At 41.0% G+C, this 18,896-nt stretch overlaps 1 protein-coding gene across 1 annotated transcript; it reads right to left on the reverse strand.

The window, feature by feature from the left end:
- Positions 1-44: 44 nt before the first annotated feature.
- LOC102781718 (ATP-dependent RNA helicase DDX19A) lies at positions 45-7,032 on the reverse strand. The gene is made up of 12 exons (XM_006784455.3): positions 6,836-7,032; positions 6,411-6,450; positions 6,243-6,317; positions 5,988-6,123; positions 4,989-5,081; positions 4,763-4,865; positions 4,493-4,607; positions 4,211-4,388; positions 3,875-4,112; positions 3,416-3,578; positions 2,355-2,546; positions 45-2,253 (listed from the first exon to the last, which is right to left on the reverse strand). Exons 1-12 carry the CDS (start codon positions 6,890-6,892, stop codon positions 2,192-2,194), a joined length of 1,452 nt encoding a protein of 483 aa, XP_006784518.1. The 5' UTR covers positions 6,893-7,032; the 3' UTR covers positions 45-2,191.
- Between the last annotated feature and the right edge of the window lie 11,864 nt (positions 7,033-18,896).

Consider the following 18,896-nt stretch of genomic DNA (forward strand, 5'->3'; position numbering starts at 1 on the left):
CTAGTTCGACCTATATGAATAAGCATTAAGGGGACATACATATGAACAGCTAGATGTTCTTTTAATTCAACATATTAAGAGTACATAACTGTGTCCATGAACGCAGCTCAGCTACAGAAGACCACACACCTTGAACCTGTCATTGTCTACATAGATCTTTAGGTTACAACAGGCTACTTGCCTTAAACCCGATTAGGCAACGTGTACAATTATGAGTTTTGTAGGTTATTGAAAATTATCAAACAAGGTATACATGTGGGCAAAAGTGTGACGTTCTATAGCCAAAACTGCTTTGTGTCCATGGGTCTCATACAGTGGTGTTACATTATGGATTAACAAAGTGCACACACTCACTGATAACGTATACATCCGAGTGTCCGATAAAACTGCATACACTTATTCTTTACCCAAAAGTCTTCAGACCATTCCTACGGATTCTCACGCTTGAGGTCACTTCCTTCCAATTTGGCTGCATGTGTTCATTAAGTGATTTTTCATCAAGTTGTCCATAAATAGTCCATAAAATCCACACTACCACCGACAGTCTTCTCTGTGCAGCTGGGAGCCAGATGAGGTTTGTAGAAGGTTTAGATTGACCAGTCACCGATCTTAATCTTCCAGTGCAGTGATCAAATACACCAAACATCACACATTTGTTTTTCTTGATTTTTGTACAGTCACCCAACTGTTGCAAGGTTAACTGATTTGAAGTGCTGCGTCTGTCAAAATCGAACCTCGTGAGGAATGTTTCTGCACTTCTTAGAAGTGACTATCTCAAAAATTCAGTAACACTATTTTTTTAAACAATTTTTCTGTAAATATGTACACAAGTACACATTTCCTATCCAGGCGACCATGTCAGAGCAACATAGTAAATCTGATTAGCATAGGTCCTCAAGTCAATTCAGCATTTGGTTTCAAGAAGATAATTCACACATCCTAAAGACGCCCATAATTCAATATATAATCAAAATTTCAAGTGTCAGTCAGAAATGTAAGCCCAATAGCTTAAATATTAATAACAAAATCATATGTATATAATGCACTTGAGGAAGGCATTGCGTAATTTTTTTTTAAACTCACAATCCTTAATAACAGCACAGTCTGGGTGAAGAAATGTAGCTGAGCTAAAGTCAAACTTGAAACCCTGATTGTAACGACTGAGTGGGGACAGTGATACACAAAGGAAACATCACCTTAATGGTCACATTGTCAGTTAAAAATCTGATTTTTATGAGCGATGAAGGAAGAAAGAAGACTAATGATTAATGCTCAGCAGTGACGCCAAGCTCGTCCTCATGTTTAAATTGAAGAAAAAAAAAAAAGAAAGATATAAATAGCATGCGTGTGAGATGTGTGGTTGGCCGATGACAGACTAAACACAGAAACATCTAAATGTCCATGACTTGGAGTTAGTAATGCGTTATCACTCTAGGCAGCCTTTTTTTTGGCATTTGACTAGACTACACACCCTGATGCTAAAGCTGAGGTTATTTCAGGATTAATTTGTGTCACGTGAATACAGGTTGATAGTGTTCGATAGTAGCTATCACAGGTTGATAAGTTTGCATAGACCCTTGAACCCCAACCATCACCATTTCAATGACACAATCAATTAAAACTACAACTCGGAGCAGCATACCCAACTTCACCCTTTGTACTGATTTTGGTAGTCATAACAAAGCACGATAAAAGCTGTAATAGTCCACATGATACGGTTACATTCAGTTATATTTTAAAACATTTGTGGCACATAAAATGAGTATTTTTGTTTTTCTCTTAGGGTTTTTGTGAATCTCTTTACAGAATAGCTTGTATCATGCCACCACTACAGCCACCAGTGGCTTAAAATTTAAAGAAAAAAAAAAAAAGTCCCGCCCCTCCCCCCATTTAAAAATAATAATAATAAATGAGTCGACTATGCCTGCTTTTACAGCATCACAATACACAGCATTAAACTCATACACTTTATTTAAAGGAGTACAAAGAGTGAAATAGGGTATGTATCAGAGACTTACAAAACACGTGTCTGAGAGGAGACATATCCACATGTAAACATATGCTGTGTGTGGTTTTGCTCTTTTCTCCGACAGCTAAAAAATAAAAGCAATAAAATTGTAGGAGCGTACAGTCCTTGGAGAGCAAAGACGTGGGGGAGGGAAGCGAGCGTCCGTCGCGTGAACACACCTTCTTAGCTGGCAATTTTCTCAATTTCATCCAGATCATCCGTGTCCAGTTTTTCAATTTTTTTATCTGCAGAGGAAGAGCACACAGAAGAGAGGGGGTTCAGAGAGGGGCTGAGATTTGGCTGGAAGAAGGGGTAAGTTTTGTTTTTATTTTAAACAGCTGCTTACTGAAGTGCTCCTGGATCCTGTAGAGGATGTTCATGCTCATCTTGCTGTCCACCATATTAATGGCCAGTCCCCTTTTCCCAAATCGACCTGTGCGGCCAATCCTGTGCAGGTATGTTTCGTTGTCAGGGTTACCATCCTTGTCAATTGGCAGGTCAAAGTTGATCACCACAGAAACCTGCTCTACATCAATACCTGTTTGTAAAGAAGATGGGAGGAATAAAGAGTTACTAGAAAACAATGTACATGTGCAGGACACCAATATTTTAATTTGACTGTAGAAATCCAATTAATTTCATATAGTCTGACATCAAACACATTCACTGCTGTAAAAAGTGTCTTTGATTTTTATTTATTTATATTGAGCACAGGATGAATGAGTACACGGCACACTCATGAAGCATAAACCTGTCAATCGCAAAAAAACACCTTAAATCAATCCAATAAAACTATCCACTGAGACTATTTCATAACAAAAAGAGTCACATGGTCAGTAACTGACCTTTTTGTGCAGGTTTAAAGGCAGCAACACATTGACTCTGGAGGCTATTTCTATCTTTTACATACAGTGTATGATAATCTTTGGCGGTGGATTAAGGCTTCCTCTAAATTGCATGTTAGGCCGTACAGTGTAGAATTAATTTAGAAAAACTGCTGAAAACTGAAATAAGTATGAAAACAATTTCAGGATATTGTGGGCAGAAATTAACCCCAAGCATTTTTTATAATAACTAGGACAAAAAATAAATAAAAATAAATCTGCAATTCCTTCAAAAATCCATTAATTGCCTCTCTCAGAGTGAGTAGATGCAAGTATGGTATCCTGGTAACCTATGGTTATCCTAAGTGGAGAGCCAAATTCATTAAAGCTGATCTCTAGCAGCTTGCATTCAGGCTGAGACAGCTTTTTAAACCAAACTTTACACCTCAAATGTATTTTTTTTGCAGCTTACTTTGTAAACCCACATATATATTGTGCTAACGTAACTGCAAAAGTAAAGAAAAAAAGTGTCTTTAAATGTAAACAGATAAAACTCATATGACCACCATCTGAACATCATTACCTCGAGCGCAAACATTTGTGGTGACCAGGACCTTCTCCTTTCCATCTCTGAAGCGTTCAATGACTGCAGCCCTCTGCTCCACTTGCATTTCTCCACTAAGCAGCGCTACCTGGTGGCCTTCTCTGGACAGTTCCCCTGCCAGCCAGCCTGCTGTCTTCCTTGTCTGGATTGAACAGAGGAAAGCGTGCGCTTCAGACAGTTAACCAGCATGCCAGGTGTGTATACAAAGAGTCCAAGTATAAAAGGATTTTGAGTTTGGCCCATCCCTGGTTAAATAAAAAACTGACTATTCTGTTTAAGTTAGCTCATGCTGCAGAGCTCTCTTTTCACTTCTGGATTAAAGAGGAACAGCTTTGGCAACAAATGATGACAAACAGCAAAAGAATGTGTAAGCTTATGTAAGAAGAAATAAAATTCAGCCAGAGTCGCTGTTTTTTTTTTTATTAAAGATCAACTCACATGGCAGAAGATCATGGCCTGAGCGATGGTGATGGCGCCGTAGATGTTAGAGAGAGCCTGGAATTTTTCTTCTTTGCTGTTACACAACACATAGTACTGTTTAATGGTGTCCAGTGTTTCCTCCTCTCTCTTCAGCTTGATTATGTTGGGATCAGGCACAATGCGCTGAGCAAAGTTCCACACAGACTCTTCAAATGTGGCTGAGAACAGCAACATCTGGCAGTTTTTGGGCAGCATCCTGTGTGGCAAAGAAATGAGGCATAAAACATGCACAACTTTAGTATTTTTAAAAAGCCACATGGTTCGCAAGTCTTATTTTCATTTGCTTCGGCTGACCTCTGGATGCGTATACTCTGGTCCTGGTGACCCTGCGTGGCGATCATAACATCAGCCTCGTCGAGCACAAACACCTTAATTTTCTTGGGATCAATAAACTTGAATTTACTGCACCAGTCCAACATGGTACCAGGTGTGCCAATAACTATCTGTTCCTGCAGTTTCATGCCCCGCTGCACTGGAAAAAAAGACAGACGTGCTCATACACGCACAAAAGGTTCTAACAACAATTCGGTACATAACAGTACACATGCAGCACAGCAGAAAGCACAAGCGCCTTACATTTATTTCCTCTAATGGCGTAGACTAGTTTGACTTCAGGGTAATATTTGCCCATCTGTTCAATCACTTTGCCAGTCTGAAGCGCCAGCTCATAGGTGGGTGACACGCACAAGCACTGATAACGAGAAAAGAGAGCAAACATTAATACTGAGAGAGAACACATGTCTGTCACTGAGAGACAAGAGGAATGTTTTTGTCCAAGACAAGTCATGCTTATCACTTGGATTTCAATGGTGACTTTATAGTACAGTAAAGAAAGTTGACACCCACCTGGGGGTATTTGTTGTTGGGATCGACATGGCTGAGCATAGCCAAAACAAAGGCAGCTGTTTTCCCTGTTCCTGACTGAGACTGAGCAATCAGATTCTGTGGACTACAGGAAACAGGAAATTAGATGTACGGGTGGTAATAAATATCATGGATATCAGAGTGTTATTCGGGGTTAAGTGATTCAGTAAGTCTAATGTCTTCATATCATTATTTAAAGGACACTCACGGTTCAGCCAGCATCATCGGTAAGGCAGTCTCCTGGATTTTTGATGGCCGATTGAAACCCATACCATACACTCCCTGAAGCAGCTGTGGTTTACTGTACAGAGAGAAAAAAAATTAAATAAATGCCAGGATTGTGAAGCACCAGTCACAATCAGTCTGTGTTAACTCACCGTGGTGAAGATGGGCATAAAAGAGACACAACTAGAGATGCACCGATTCACCAGCCAGGGACTGGAGTCAGCCGGGACCAGTGACCGGCTGATCAGCCTCCTGTTTGACTCATTATGAGCCAGTCTGTTTCATGCATGCGCAACTCAACGTGTTAGTGTGGAAGTGAGTGAAGACAAAGTTCTCTGAGGTAAAGTGTGGGCAAAAACTTCCCTAAAAACAGGGCTACAGCTGAAGCTATCCAGTTCTCAGAGCACCAGCAGCCTCTTATGAGCAAAGGATCAACGTAGTTAAGAGGTGAATTATGGAGATGAGTGAAAAAAATAAAAGGGTCTGTGTCATATTATCTGGCGACATTATAAACAGAGGGGTAAATACCTGACAGTAGCTCTATTATATAAATCAGTTGCACCTGGTTTTGTTTGGTAAAAAAAACAACTTATTTTCAGTTATTTTATCTTCTTTCCAGTATCAGAGGACTTTACTTTCAGTTATTTCAGATGAGAAGATCCTGAAACCTACCGCAATAGTACCTTTACTGTGAGAAAAAAAAAAATACTATTTTGAATTGATGAATACTTGTATGTGCGGTCAGTTTTAGCTCTCAGAAAGAAAACTGGAATCTGCAAAAACAGGCAGGTCACACTTAAAGAGAAAAGTGAGAAATCTGAATGAGCCAAAAGACTGGTGCATCGGTGCATCTTTAAACACATGCGTGAGAATGGTACACGTCCTTGCTGGGAACTCTCAACATATACATGTGTCAATACTGTTAAACATGACATATTAAGTGATTAGGCTACCAAGATAGACAAACAGAGATCTCACTCACAGCCTTAATTCTTCAAAAGACTTGACGGAGTAAAGCGGAGAGTTCGGATCCTTCTGAAGAACTTCCACTTGATTTGTTGTATTGACCAGATTATTTCGAATCAGTTTGTTTAACAAAGACTGTGCCCCTACGTCCTCTGAAACAACAAGGTAGGGGAAATGTCTCTTTTAGAACAAGAGCCAACCAAGCATCCAACTAAAAGACAATAATGAATGCACACATATTTTCAACACATGTAGATAATTTACCGCATACCAATTTCGTCATCATCTGCCGCCTTCTCTCCTTCTGACTTTGCAGGTGCGGAGTCTTTTGCGTTTGCGGTCGTGCCTGCAATAAATAATGCCAATATGTACATGCTTGGGTTTCCTTGTTTAATGGATACTGGCTCTTACCCCAATTCAGCTGCACATGGATGCTTACCATTTTCTTCTGGCTTCTCTTTTAATTGAAGTTTTCCCATCTGCGAGGAAGAACAAAATAAACTGAGTTCGTCTGGGGCTAAATAATTAGTCTGACTTTTCCAAAGCCCCCCTCCTTCATATGCCGGTTAGCCAGTTAGCTGCTAAAGCTATCAAACCGCTGAGCACGCAGCAGCTCTTCACGAGCTAATTCAACTTAGCTCTGACGCCAAGCCGGTAGTTTCGTTTTCGACCTAATGAAACTCTACAGAGACGGGCGTCACCGGGAGCCACTTTATTCACTGATGGCGCTCTCACTGAGTAATTTCAGCTGTCCACGTTAAAAACAGACTACCGAATTTCTTCAACAGTGTGCCAGACCAGGCCAAAGCATTTACCAAGCAGGCTAACAACAGGTTAGCCCGTGTTGCGTAAGTTAAGCCTTACCGAGTCCAACGCAGCTTCTTGCTTGTCCACTGCCTCAGCCCAGGAGTCCGTAGCCATTGTGGGACAGTTTCTTCTTCAGTTATTATACTCGGGGAAGTCAACTAGGAATTCTAGCTCAGACTTAAGAGTCAATAATGTGTAAGTAACTATTTTCCACAATGGCGTGCAGAACCTGAATCTGGACACATGCGCAACTGATTACGTCACCGGGTACAACACAAGCTCCAAGAAATAATAGTTCCCAGCTTCCTGAAATTTCATACACACCTCACTAAAGCCTCAGCTATGACGGGCTCTCATAGTTAAAATGTGAAGAAAAAACATTAAATGTTGGGAATAATAATTTTAAAAAAAATCATGAACTCTTGTTGAAAATCAGATGACTGGAGTCGGATTTGCTAAAAAAAAGAAAGAAAAAAAAAAAGAAAATCACTATACTCGCCTTAGCCTCTAGAGGGTGCCACACTGCTCTCTATAGGCCCACAGCTACTATGTATTCACAGTAGGCCTTGTATGCAACATCCTTATCTGTGTGGAAAAATGACATTCTCAGGTAAAATATTCTTTGGTTAGCTTTATAAAGGTTAGGTCGACGTTACGATGGGGTTAGATTAAGGTCAGACTCAGGGTGCGTGCTGTTCAATTAAACGCATTATTAAGGAAAGTGGGTGTGTTTGTTTGTGAAGTTTACCAGACTTAAGATAGCCTCCTCTGCCCAAGTTGCTCTTGAGAGACGTGCGCCTTCTTTTCTTTTAGACAGTTTTTAGCTTTCAATCACAGTTGGGTTCAGCTTAGGTAACACAAGTATTTGGTTAGGTGGAGAGAAAGATCATGGATTAAAATGCCTTAAAAACTTACCCAAATCTTAGACAGCCTTACAGAAAAATATGTAAAGCTAACTTTGTCCCATCTCCGTTCACTGGATTTCCAGTCTCATTGCATGTTGAATAATCCAAAATGAATGGGGCCTATAGACTGTATATAAAATATAGACATAGCTTCAAGACACTTTTCAAGGTCTGAAAGGTGAAAAATGCATCCTGTCTGGAGGCCACCATAAGGCATAAGGTCTGAAAACTTCCATTCTTTTGAAAGCGTACAGTGGCTGAAACGTCCAGTATCTTGCAAAGACTTCCAGTTACACAGATCTGTATGAGAAAATCTCAAATCACTACTTTCAAGTCATATTTGAATAACTTATGAAGTTAATTGTAGTTAGAATCACAAATGAGGTTTTGTCCAAAGTATGCTCATCTGCTAACAAATTGATAGTCACAAGTCATTGAGCCAATGAGCATTCAGTATACCGATGGGAATAATAGGAAAATAGGCCAAGTGACCAACTGAGCACAGCTGGAAATGTTCTTTTTGTATGGTGGCTGGAAACCTCACTATTATTCAGAAGGAAACTGATACTTGGCTGGGAAGTAAGATTAGTAACATTTATGAGCCTTAATTGTGATATTTTAATGACTAATGTTGGCTTGGGAAAAATAAATAAATAGAATTTTAAAAGACAAAGTAAAAAACAGTAAAAAATAATAAACAGACAAGCCCTATATCTGTGTTTTTCAGTACTGTCATAATCACTATGGCCACATCCTAAAGTAAATCTTAAGATTTTTTTAAACTGACAATTGAGATGAATAACCTTTTAGAATAACATTTAAACTAAATTGAGAGTAAACTTCTGTTCAAACTGACTTGTTTCTGCAGCCTAACGTCTCCATGTAGTGGAGTTGCCCCTGCTAGTCAGTAGAGAAAATGCAGTTTTTAGACTTAAACTATCATTAGTTATATTAGTGATTTCAGTGCTGTAAATCATGCATGCATATGTCAATATACCTGCTGTGGTTTGCTAATAAATATAGACATTCTCTTCCAAATTAGTCCGAGTGATTTTAAAATTCTAAAATACCGCGCTCATCTCCACTGATTTCACTTTGGTGCATCAAAACCGAGTCCAGTTATTGACAGCCTCACTGAAGTAATCAAAGAGAAAGCCCCAGATACCAAGACCACCAAATTAAGAACCTCAGAAGCATGAATGAGCTTCTGCTGTGATGCAGTGACTATACCAGTATCATTAAAGAGGAAGAAGCAGTACTGAGTGAGTGAGAGAGACTGGATTCCAAGATTAAACAAAATATCTTTGAAAGTTTAAATCACTGCATTTCACAAGTTTCTGTGCAATTCAAATTCCCAAAAAGTTGGCACGCTGTGTAGAATTGAAATAAAAACAGAATGCGACGATTTGTAAAATCTCATAAGGCCAAATTTTATTCACAGTAGAACAAGAACACAAGTAAAATGTTTTAACTGAGAAAATGTACAATCTTCTTTCAGTTTTTTTCCATTTTGGAAAAAAAATGTGGACAGGGCAATGTTCACAACTTAGTAGCATCAACAACAGTCTGAAATGTCTGCAAACTGAGGAGTCCATCTGCTGGACCTTTGAAAGATGAAATGACTGCAGGCCGGCCAGTTTAGCAAATCCTTCCTTAAAACAATGTCGTCAGGATGGGAGCAGATGTGACTCTAAAATCTGGATATATCTTTTAGGAATTATGGTGCCTTCCAGATGTGCTAGTTCTATAGGCACTAATGTACCCCCATACAATCAGAGATGCAGCTTTTGAACTTGACTTAATAAGCTGGATGTGGTCTCTCCCCTTGAGTTCAGAGATCCAGCGCTGGTGTTTTTCAAAAAGAATTAAAAATTTTCTTTCATCTGACCACATAATAGTTTTCCACTTTATCTCAGTGTATTTTAAATGATATTTGGCCAAGGACCATATTGGATCATACTCACTTGCAACTACGTCTTTGCATGTAGAAGCTTTAACCTTCATTTGTGGATGGAACTGAGCACAGTTCACCAACTGTGCTCACGACTAAGATTTCTGGAAGTGTTCCTGAGCCAGTGCAGTGATTTCCACGACCGATTCATGCCTGTTTTTAATGCAGTGCCACCCAAGAGCCTGAAGATCAGGCATCCAGTATTGATTTTCAACCTTGTCCCGTGCGCACAGAGATTTCTTCACATTTGATGATGATATGAAATGAAAATGACGAGATATTCAAAGTCCTTGCAATTTTACATTGATTAGACATATTTATGAACGTTTTCCATCATTTCAATTTGCGTGTCTCCATAGTGTCGTGCTTTACACATTTACCTAACAAGCAAAAGATCCCTTAATCAGTCCCACGAGGAGACACAACTCCCTTTGGGAAGGACATCTAGCATAAAAATCTGCCAACTCAAACATATGGAGCTACCTGCTGCATATACCCCTTGTGAATAAGAAAGCAGCCAAAAGTAGCTCTACCATAATTTGTAGATGCAGATTGGCGAACCTCTGCAAATCTATACATCTGAAAGTAAAGATGTATACACCCAGTCCCATTACAGACTTAGACTTACTCAAAGTGTGCATTTTCACAGCTTGAACATTTGATATGTTTTCTATGCTCTTCTGTGAAGAAAATCTGGGTTTGTGAGATTTTTCAAATCAACTGCGTCCCAATTTTTTTACCCCTCAGCCCTAAATAGCAGGCATGGTTGGTGTGGACACCTGAGTTTGTCAATGTGATAGCTCAAGAACGAGGCAACGTAGGAGCTTCAAATTGAAAAAAATCATGGATGAGTTTGAATCTCAGTGAAGTCGACCTCAAGGTCAGGGTCAAAGGTAAAGTTTTATGCAAACAACTCTAGAAGGAAGTCAACCAGGATTTTCAAATTGATACCATAGGCACATCTATTAAAAACCTCAGAGGAGTTTGGATCTCAGTAACCTCAGTAAGTCTGAAAATCTTGTGATAACTTGAGAATAAGGTGATCTAGGACTTAGTGTCTCGACTAGGAGACGGAGTGGAAGCAGTGGGGGTTGCCAGCATTTCTGGAACTGGCATTAACCAAAGCCTCTAAACTAGATTTGTTTAAAGTAGCAGGAACACAGTGAAGTGAAAGTGAGTCACTCAGTAAATCTGAACCTGAAATGCAAGTAAAGGTTTCTATCTAATGAGTGCCAGTGATCATTTAGTAATCATTTATGAATTATTCTAGGGATTTTTACCAAATAACATAAAGCACAATAGGAAGACTGTTGTTAGAAAAGAAAAGAAAAGAAAAGAATAAGTGCTCAATAAGAAGGAGTATTTCTGCTTTTCTTCTGGTCCTGCAGAGCAGACTTTTTGTTGTTGCACAATTAGTGCTGTGGCACAGTTATCCCAGTTTAGTGCTTTAGTGGAAACTAGGCTATTAACCAGAGTTGAACTCCACTAAGGATCATTCAGGAGCACTCGGGGTCACATCTGGAGCAGGAGTGCTGTGGCTGACTGCTCCTTAATTGATTGCAGAATGGATTTCGCACATTTTGTCTTCTCCGCTGGGATAGCTAGATGATGACTGTGGCTTTGGACTTTGCTGGAGCAGATTGCACTGATCTCTGTTCTGTTCTGACACCCAGTACTTAAATCCCCTGCGTGTGCATCAGTTTGAGTTTATATGTATGTTAGTGGGCGTGTTAGCATGTGAGAAAGGATACAGGGAGAATCTCAGACCTTCAGTTTGGAGACAAATTTTTGTCGGGGGCTTGATAGAGTAGAGTTTATTGTTGCCTCCAATCAGCTGCCTTACCAGAGGTATCCATGGCAACTGAAAGAGTAAAAGTAAGGTTTGAGGTCTCCAGAGGATTTGGAAGAGACAGAGAGAAGGACTTTGTATTTCCATGTAAGCACTCATTTCAAGAGCTGAATATGACAGAAGGGATATGAAAGTAGAAAAGTAGAGTGGTCGTGGTGTGAGCGATCTGAGGAGAGATAAACACGCAGCCCACAAATACATAATGTAAGATCACTCAAACACTCCTCCATGCTCCCACATTGACAATGTGTCAGTGTTTATGTAGGAAGTATAATATATATGCTCCATAAAATTACACTTCAACACTTCAGCAAGGCGCAAGCTGGAACTTGTCTTCTAGGGTTAAACAGGGATCTGCCTCCTCCTTCGTTATTTAAAAATGCAAGTGATGCAAATGCAAAAGCATCGCCAGGAACTGGAAAATTCAAACCTCAGAGTTCCTTTTGCAAGAGGTGTTGTGTTTTACCGCTTCATCTGCAAACTGAACATTATGTCGATATTAAGATTGCTTTTTTTTTCTCATTTTCTTTTGGGGGTTTTTTGACGGGAGACTATATACTGCATGGGTGTAGTGCTGGTAAGGTTAGCCAGTGTGTTTGCATGTTTCCTTCCTTTACTTTCTTTGCTTTTTTTGGAAAATGCAAAGTGAGCAGGAAGTATTTACTTTTTTTAGAACAAGCGTCGGCCACTGGGAGTTTTTTGTGAATCATGTATTTATATGTCGTGTTATGTATCGTGGACTGTGAAGTGATAAACAGGCGGCTCGCGGGTGATCAGGCACCACTTCAGCTTTGAAAGCGAATGCAAAAATTTGACCCTGTTGGATAAAATGGAGCAAATATAACCACTAAGACACTATTAGTAAACAAATGAAACAAAATGACTGATCTGTTTTTACACTGTCTTGTGATTGGCTGACCACAGCGGATGGTAGAGATCCGTTATAACGTACAACACACGAATACAGTGTAAAGAAGCAGAAAACGTGCGATAATACTGGTATTTTTGGGGTTTTTTGCTTCGCGTGGTAATCTTACAGGCGGCAAAGACAAAGATATCCTTTTACTGGGGACTGCAGTGCAGACTGACAGTAGACAACAGGCTGCCCTCAAGCCGTAACAAGTACAGACAGGCAGAACTGAACAAGAGGTAACAGGCTTAGACGACTCGGCTGATGATCTGGGAGAAAATAAGTAATGGCTTTTCCTTGATACATAGTGGGGCTGAGGAGCTGCTGCAGTGACAGATGAAGGGATATGCGAGGTCGAGAATCTGTAGTAACAGCTGTTGGATGGGTACAGAGTGGGAATGCTGGAGACATTCCCATTCTGTATAAACCCATAGGTATCAAGTGTGTGTGTATACATTTTTTTTAAATGTACATTGGTTTATTGTCAAAAGGAGGAACAAATGACAAAGGCAAGGCAGGACTGTATTATTTGGTACACCTTGGTAGTACCGGGTTGGCCCTCCTTTGGCCTTCATATCTGCCTTAATACTTCATGTCATAGATTTAACAAGGTGCCGGAAACATTACTCAGAGACTTTGGTTTATATTGACATGATAGTGATGATAGTGCAGTCTCAGTTTCCTGTTCCTAGCTGACAGGAATGGCACCCAGTGTGGCCTTCTGCTGCTGTAGCCCATCTGCATCAAGGTTCTGCATTCCTTGCAATGAGTGGTTATTTGATTTACTGTTGCAGCTTCTGAAACACTTTGACCAGCCCGTCTGGAACCAACAGCAATGCCATGTTCAAAGTCACACGGTAACAAAGACAGAGAGAGAGAGGGAAACAGTGGCGCAACTATAAGAATAATAAAATCAAGACAGAAATAAAATTAAAAAAACACCACATCATAAAACTGAAACTTATCATCACACAGGACCCAGGAGCTCAATAATGAAGTCTGAGAAAGTCTGAGGAAGAGGCAGTAAAATCCTTTAATGGGAGCTCTTTGGTGTGCAGATCAATCTATTATCATATCATCAGGACTTTCTGGCCTTTATTTAATTTTATTGAGAGCAAAGATCTGTTTACGGTGTTTCTTTTTCACACCATTTTTCTTTATTTGGCTTTGTGCAGTTGAGTATTTTCACTTTGAAACAGGAATCAATATCCCTGCACTGCTGTTCCAAGTAGACTGGTGTCTACTGAACTATGAGTACTATGAATAAGCTTTCACATACTACCTAACATGAGGCAAAGAACAGAAGCAGTGGAGTTGAAGACTAAACTGCTACCCTGCTAATATAATTTCTTTCTTTACCTGAAAGAACCACCATATCACACTGTGCTCGTTCCTCAGAGAACTCGTAATAGTCGCACGCACATTGCCACCTTTAATTAATGCACAGTAATCATCCCACTCAATATGGTTACCAATATGTAAAAGAGCCAAATATGACTCTGCTGTGTAGTAAAGGCAAGGTCATGTGTGAGACTGAGCAGCAGCAGGACTCTCTCTTCCCTGTTTCTGTTCGCTTTAACATGACGGAATTCAAGTCTTTGGTTGTCCATTGACAACTAATTAATCAAAATCAAAGGGAGACAAATCCCATAAACACACACGAGCTGTGAGCGCGGGTCCATAGGTGAGAGAGAGACAAGCAGAAGGGGAGAAAAGGAGATTAAGGAAGGATTCTCCCCAGACGTCTTCTTCCCACTTTCTTCTGGTAGAAGTCATTAGGATTCATACCCCTGATCCTTTACTCTGTGCGGCTCCTCCGCTGCTCGCGCCGTGCATCTCTAGCAAGCAAAAAAAATAAAAACTAGACAGAACCTGGACGCCCACGCCAGAATTAAAATGGTGATGCAGCACTTGTTTTCTGTCAACAGGAGTGAACATACTGAAAAAGAGAGAGAGAAAGAGAGAATGAGATAGCACAAGAAGAAGAGGGAGAGAGCGAGAGAGTTCGGGGCTGACTGCTGGTTGGTATTCCTGAGGCTTAGCCAGAGAGGCTGATGGTGCAGAGTGGACATCAACAAGGAATTTCAATGTGGATGCAATGGCTTGCAGTTTTCAAACCTTTTATAGTAGTGTCTACAAACGACACACTGATGTGGTTAACATTAAACAACATGAAATCGTCCCTCATTACCTCATCAGCATAAAATATCATTTTAACACATGTTAATTGGACTTCACATTGTGTATTTTCCCGTTATACAGCAAGTTTTATAAGACGACGAGGCAAATGTGTTTTTGAGTCATTGCAGCTGTTTTGTTTGGTTTTTTCAAATCTACTTTTTTGGGCACAGACGAGTCGCCCTGTAGTCAAGACGAGGCGAGCACTTCTGCAGCTGTTATTGTTTCAATTGATTTTGATCTTCATTTCCTGTGCTGTTAAGAAAGCGATTTGCAGTGATCTGTATGAGTATTTCACCAATTTATGTACAAAAATCAGTTAGGCAGATGAACTTATGATTGGGATTTACGAGAGTTAAGATGAAAGAATCAGTGTTCGGGGCTGAGCCTCCAGCACACGGCACGGTCTCAGCCCCAACGTCGGCCATGCATCCATAAGCATCTGGATCCAGCCTCCCTCCTTTCTCAAGGGGGGAACCTAGCTCTCCCTAAACCCAACCAATTCACTCAATAAACAGCTGGATTATTACATAAGACACGGCGAGGGCTTAATAGCCCCAAGTTATTTGAAAAACTGGAGAAAAAAAGAGAGAAAAGATTAGGCAGACTTCTAATTTGCTCATGCAGTTTGGAGTTCAACAGTCATTGACAATCATGCGGCCATGTTCATTCATCTACCGGGGCCAAAGAGCTTCAAGGCTGTCAAGCCCCGGCTCAACAATTTTCAATTCCTTAATAATTTATTGATGGCGGGCAGTCAAATTGCATATCAATAATGTACAAGGGCTCAGTACAATGTTGATACGAAATACCCTTTCAGCTCATTCATGCTCACAGACCTGCAGACATATGTACCGTGTTTAGTCCCACGTGGTCCGGCGCTGGCACGTTGCATGAATGCAATCTGTTTCTGTGAGCTGTGTAAGTCTAGTTGATGATAGAGCATCTAAAAAAAAAAGGCCTCTCATGTTTTCATGTTTCAGGATAAAACCTCAGAGGAGGAGGAGAAGAATTAAGCTTTTCATGTGGGGGCTGGGACAGAATAGCAGATCAACTACAAAGACACTGATATGAAGAACAATGACAAAGCAATCGCTGTGTAAAGTGATACAAGCGTGAGGCTGTAATAATATACATTCTTTATATTGTTGCACACTCTTTCTCTCCATACATGCAGAAAGAAAGTTTGCACGCGTGCATTTCCCCGACGCTTGTCTTGGTCTTCGATTGGGCAGCTATACTGTGGGTTTGGGCATGAGCCAATCACGCGTGTAGGACAAATTAAGTGACCAATGGCGGATTTCCATCTAGGTCAGCATCTTTTATTCAGGAGTCATGCGTACACAGTTACATGCCATCCCGCCCTGGGGGCCCTGCGGAGACCCACTCTGCCATAGAGAGATGGTCCACCATTTTGTTCTGTTTTGAAAATGATCTCCATGCATGAGATTAGCTGGGGGGCCCGAGAGCTCTTCCCTTTGTTGTGCATCCCAGTTTGGATTTTCCCGGTTGGTGTCTGTGCGCGTGTGCCGGGAGTGTGCACGCGCAGGGCGTGCATCCGTGGCGGCGAGCTGCATCTGTGCATGAGCGTGCATATCGCCTGTGTGTCTAAGAATGTGTTTAATGGGGGCTTTTGCTCTGAGCAGAGGAAAATGTAATCCTGATGGAGACATCCGATGTCCCGCTCAGTGGTCAAACAAAACAAAAAAACAACAACAGCTTTACCGTATGAAAAATAATGTATACAAGTGGCTACAAAAGAATGTAAAGTTGGTTTTAAAGCTGATGTTGCCACTGCACCAAAATGTAAAAAGCTGTCTCTCTCAGCCGTTGGTTTCCCTCCACAGACTTAAAGCAGCAACAAAGCAACTAGACAGAGAGACGGAGAGTGAGAGATAGAGAGGGAGAGAGACTGGGGTATGTGGTTGCTATAGTAACCATCTGGTGGGTCTGAACTGTTTCTCCCTGGCATTCATTTCATCATATCGAGCCCCTGTCTCTCTCTCCGTTCTCTCTCTCTCTCTCTCTCTGTACGTCTACTCTCACTTTTGTTTATCCCTCTCTTTTTACCCCTCCATCTCTCTTATCTCCTGATTCCCATCTCGTGCTGCTCTCCCACTCTTTCCAAGCTGCCTGGCTTCCTCCTCCTCCCCTTTTCTCCTCCGGTTCTCCTCACTTTTGTTGCAAAGCAGTCGGAGATGGAGAATGTTTAATGTTAAATGCGCAGTGGTCATTCCATCTCTGTCCTTTTGGCTGTCTGTCCATTTTTTAATCACCCTGCCCTGACAGACCCATCTGTTAATCCTGGACCTTTTCAAAAAAAAAAAAAAAGAAAAAGAAAAAAAGAGGGGGAAAAGAATTCAATTCGTACAGCCAGAATTTTTGGGCGGGATTCAGGCTTTGGGAGATGAGCAGAAGCTGGACTGATATCTAAGCGCAAACTTGCTTGAACGATTGACGTCATCTGTAATCACGATTTAGATGCAACCAAAGCTGGTTTTTACCATCATATCATTGAGGAGAGTTGCTTTTTTGGATAGATCTCTCTTTAAAAATGTGATGTGTAACTCCACTTGGGAGCAAACGGAATATTCTGGAGTGGTCTAAAGGGATATTTATTTTATTTTTCCAACCAGAGCTGCCTGCATTTCCCCCCTTTTCCTTCTTATCAGCAGTTGTCCTTGTGATTTCCCAGCAGAGTCTCAATCAGCAAGAGAATACCTGATCCCAATGCCCACTGATATTTTTTACATCCACACACACACACACACACACAACAAAATAAAAAGAAACATCAACACATGCATGTATAACCGCACACACGCAGTGGAACCAAATGCAAATGTTGCCTCAGCCATTTGCATATGCACACATTATATTGCTGAGCCATATAGCACCCACTGATTCACGCCAAAACCAACAGAGCGGGTGATTTTCCCAGGGAGTGGTTCAGCATGTCAGGTCACACTGGGTATTTCCCTGGCAGAAACAAAGGTCAGATTCAGGGTTGCAGTGGAGAGCAGCATAGTTTGGGATTTCCGAGGGGGACAGCTGTGTGAGAAACTGCCCGAGTGTGTGTGTGTGTGTGCCGCAGCTAGCAGGGTGTGGTTTCTTTTTTCCTCCACTTTCTGCCAGCGACCTGTGAATGTTCTCTCTCATTCTCTCTGGATTGTCTCTTCCTGTCCTTCACAGTGCTCCTCTTCATCCTCTTTCTGCCTCGTCTTCTTCACCTGTCGGAGCTTATGTAACCTAACAGCTACGCTGAGTTTGACTTTCATCTGCCCCCTCCCCCGTCACAGCACTGGTGATTACTTTCTCATGAGTGCTCATCACAAAACTCAGCTGCCACAATATCATCCAAGAAGCAACTAAGCATATTAAACTGTTAATGACAATAATAAAGAATCTGTTGAATCGTACGTGTCATCTTTTGAGCATCTTTTAACAGTGATGGCCACACAGGAAAAGTCTGGGCAACATCTCCTGCACCTCTCTGCATCAGGAGTTCTAGTTCTGCTGAACTACAACATGAGAGAGAGCAATTTCCAGAGGTAAAAAGATTTAAAAACCTTATTTTGCGAGCAAAGCCAGCAAATTTTATCAGGCTTGACCGGCTGATTCTATAAAGGCCGTTTTTATATCACAGTGGCCATTGACATTAAGGTTAATTTATATAATATTTTATAGTAACTGCCCAAATAACTGCACAGAGACAGTTCAGCCCCGGCTAAAGATATATCCCCAGCCTGAGTCAAAACTGCACGTTTATCTGTGAGCATGTATTAGCTGTGTAAGTTAGCAGTGATAAACTGTATGATATAAAATGGCTAAATGATTTCTATTGCGATGCACAATGAGGCCCCCAGAATTGTAAGTTGTGCTATTTATCCAGTGTTTTGCTGGACCTATGCTTTAAAATATTCCAGAATGACAACTGAGTAAGTTTATTATTGTCATGATCCTGGGTCATTTTGACCCAGCGTTTTGTGCTTCCTTGGATTTCATTTTGTGTTCATTCTGATTTTGTATTAGTTTAGGGTTGAACCTGGAGTTTAGTGTTTTATCAGCCCTACCTGTGTCTGTCCTCGGTGCTCTGTTCGTGTCCCCGTGTTTGTGTTGTAAAACAGTCTGTGCGTTTCCTGTTTTACTTTGAAGGTTCATGTCTCGTCTGGTGAATTAGGTTCAGCTGTGCTCCCCTCCTGTGTGCCATTCCTTCATTACCTTCTGTGTATTTATAGGGTGTGTCTGCCTGTGTCCCTTGTCGCGTCGTCTGTGTTTCTCGGTAATCCCAGTGTCTCTCTGTCCTTTATTCCTGCTCTCCTTTC

This window comes from Neolamprologus brichardi, chromosome 5 (genome assembly GCF_056152115.1).
Source record: "Neolamprologus brichardi isolate AB-2024 chromosome 5, ASM5615211v1, whole genome shotgun sequence".
NCBI lineage: Eukaryota > Metazoa > Chordata > Actinopteri > Cichliformes > Cichlidae > Neolamprologus > Neolamprologus brichardi.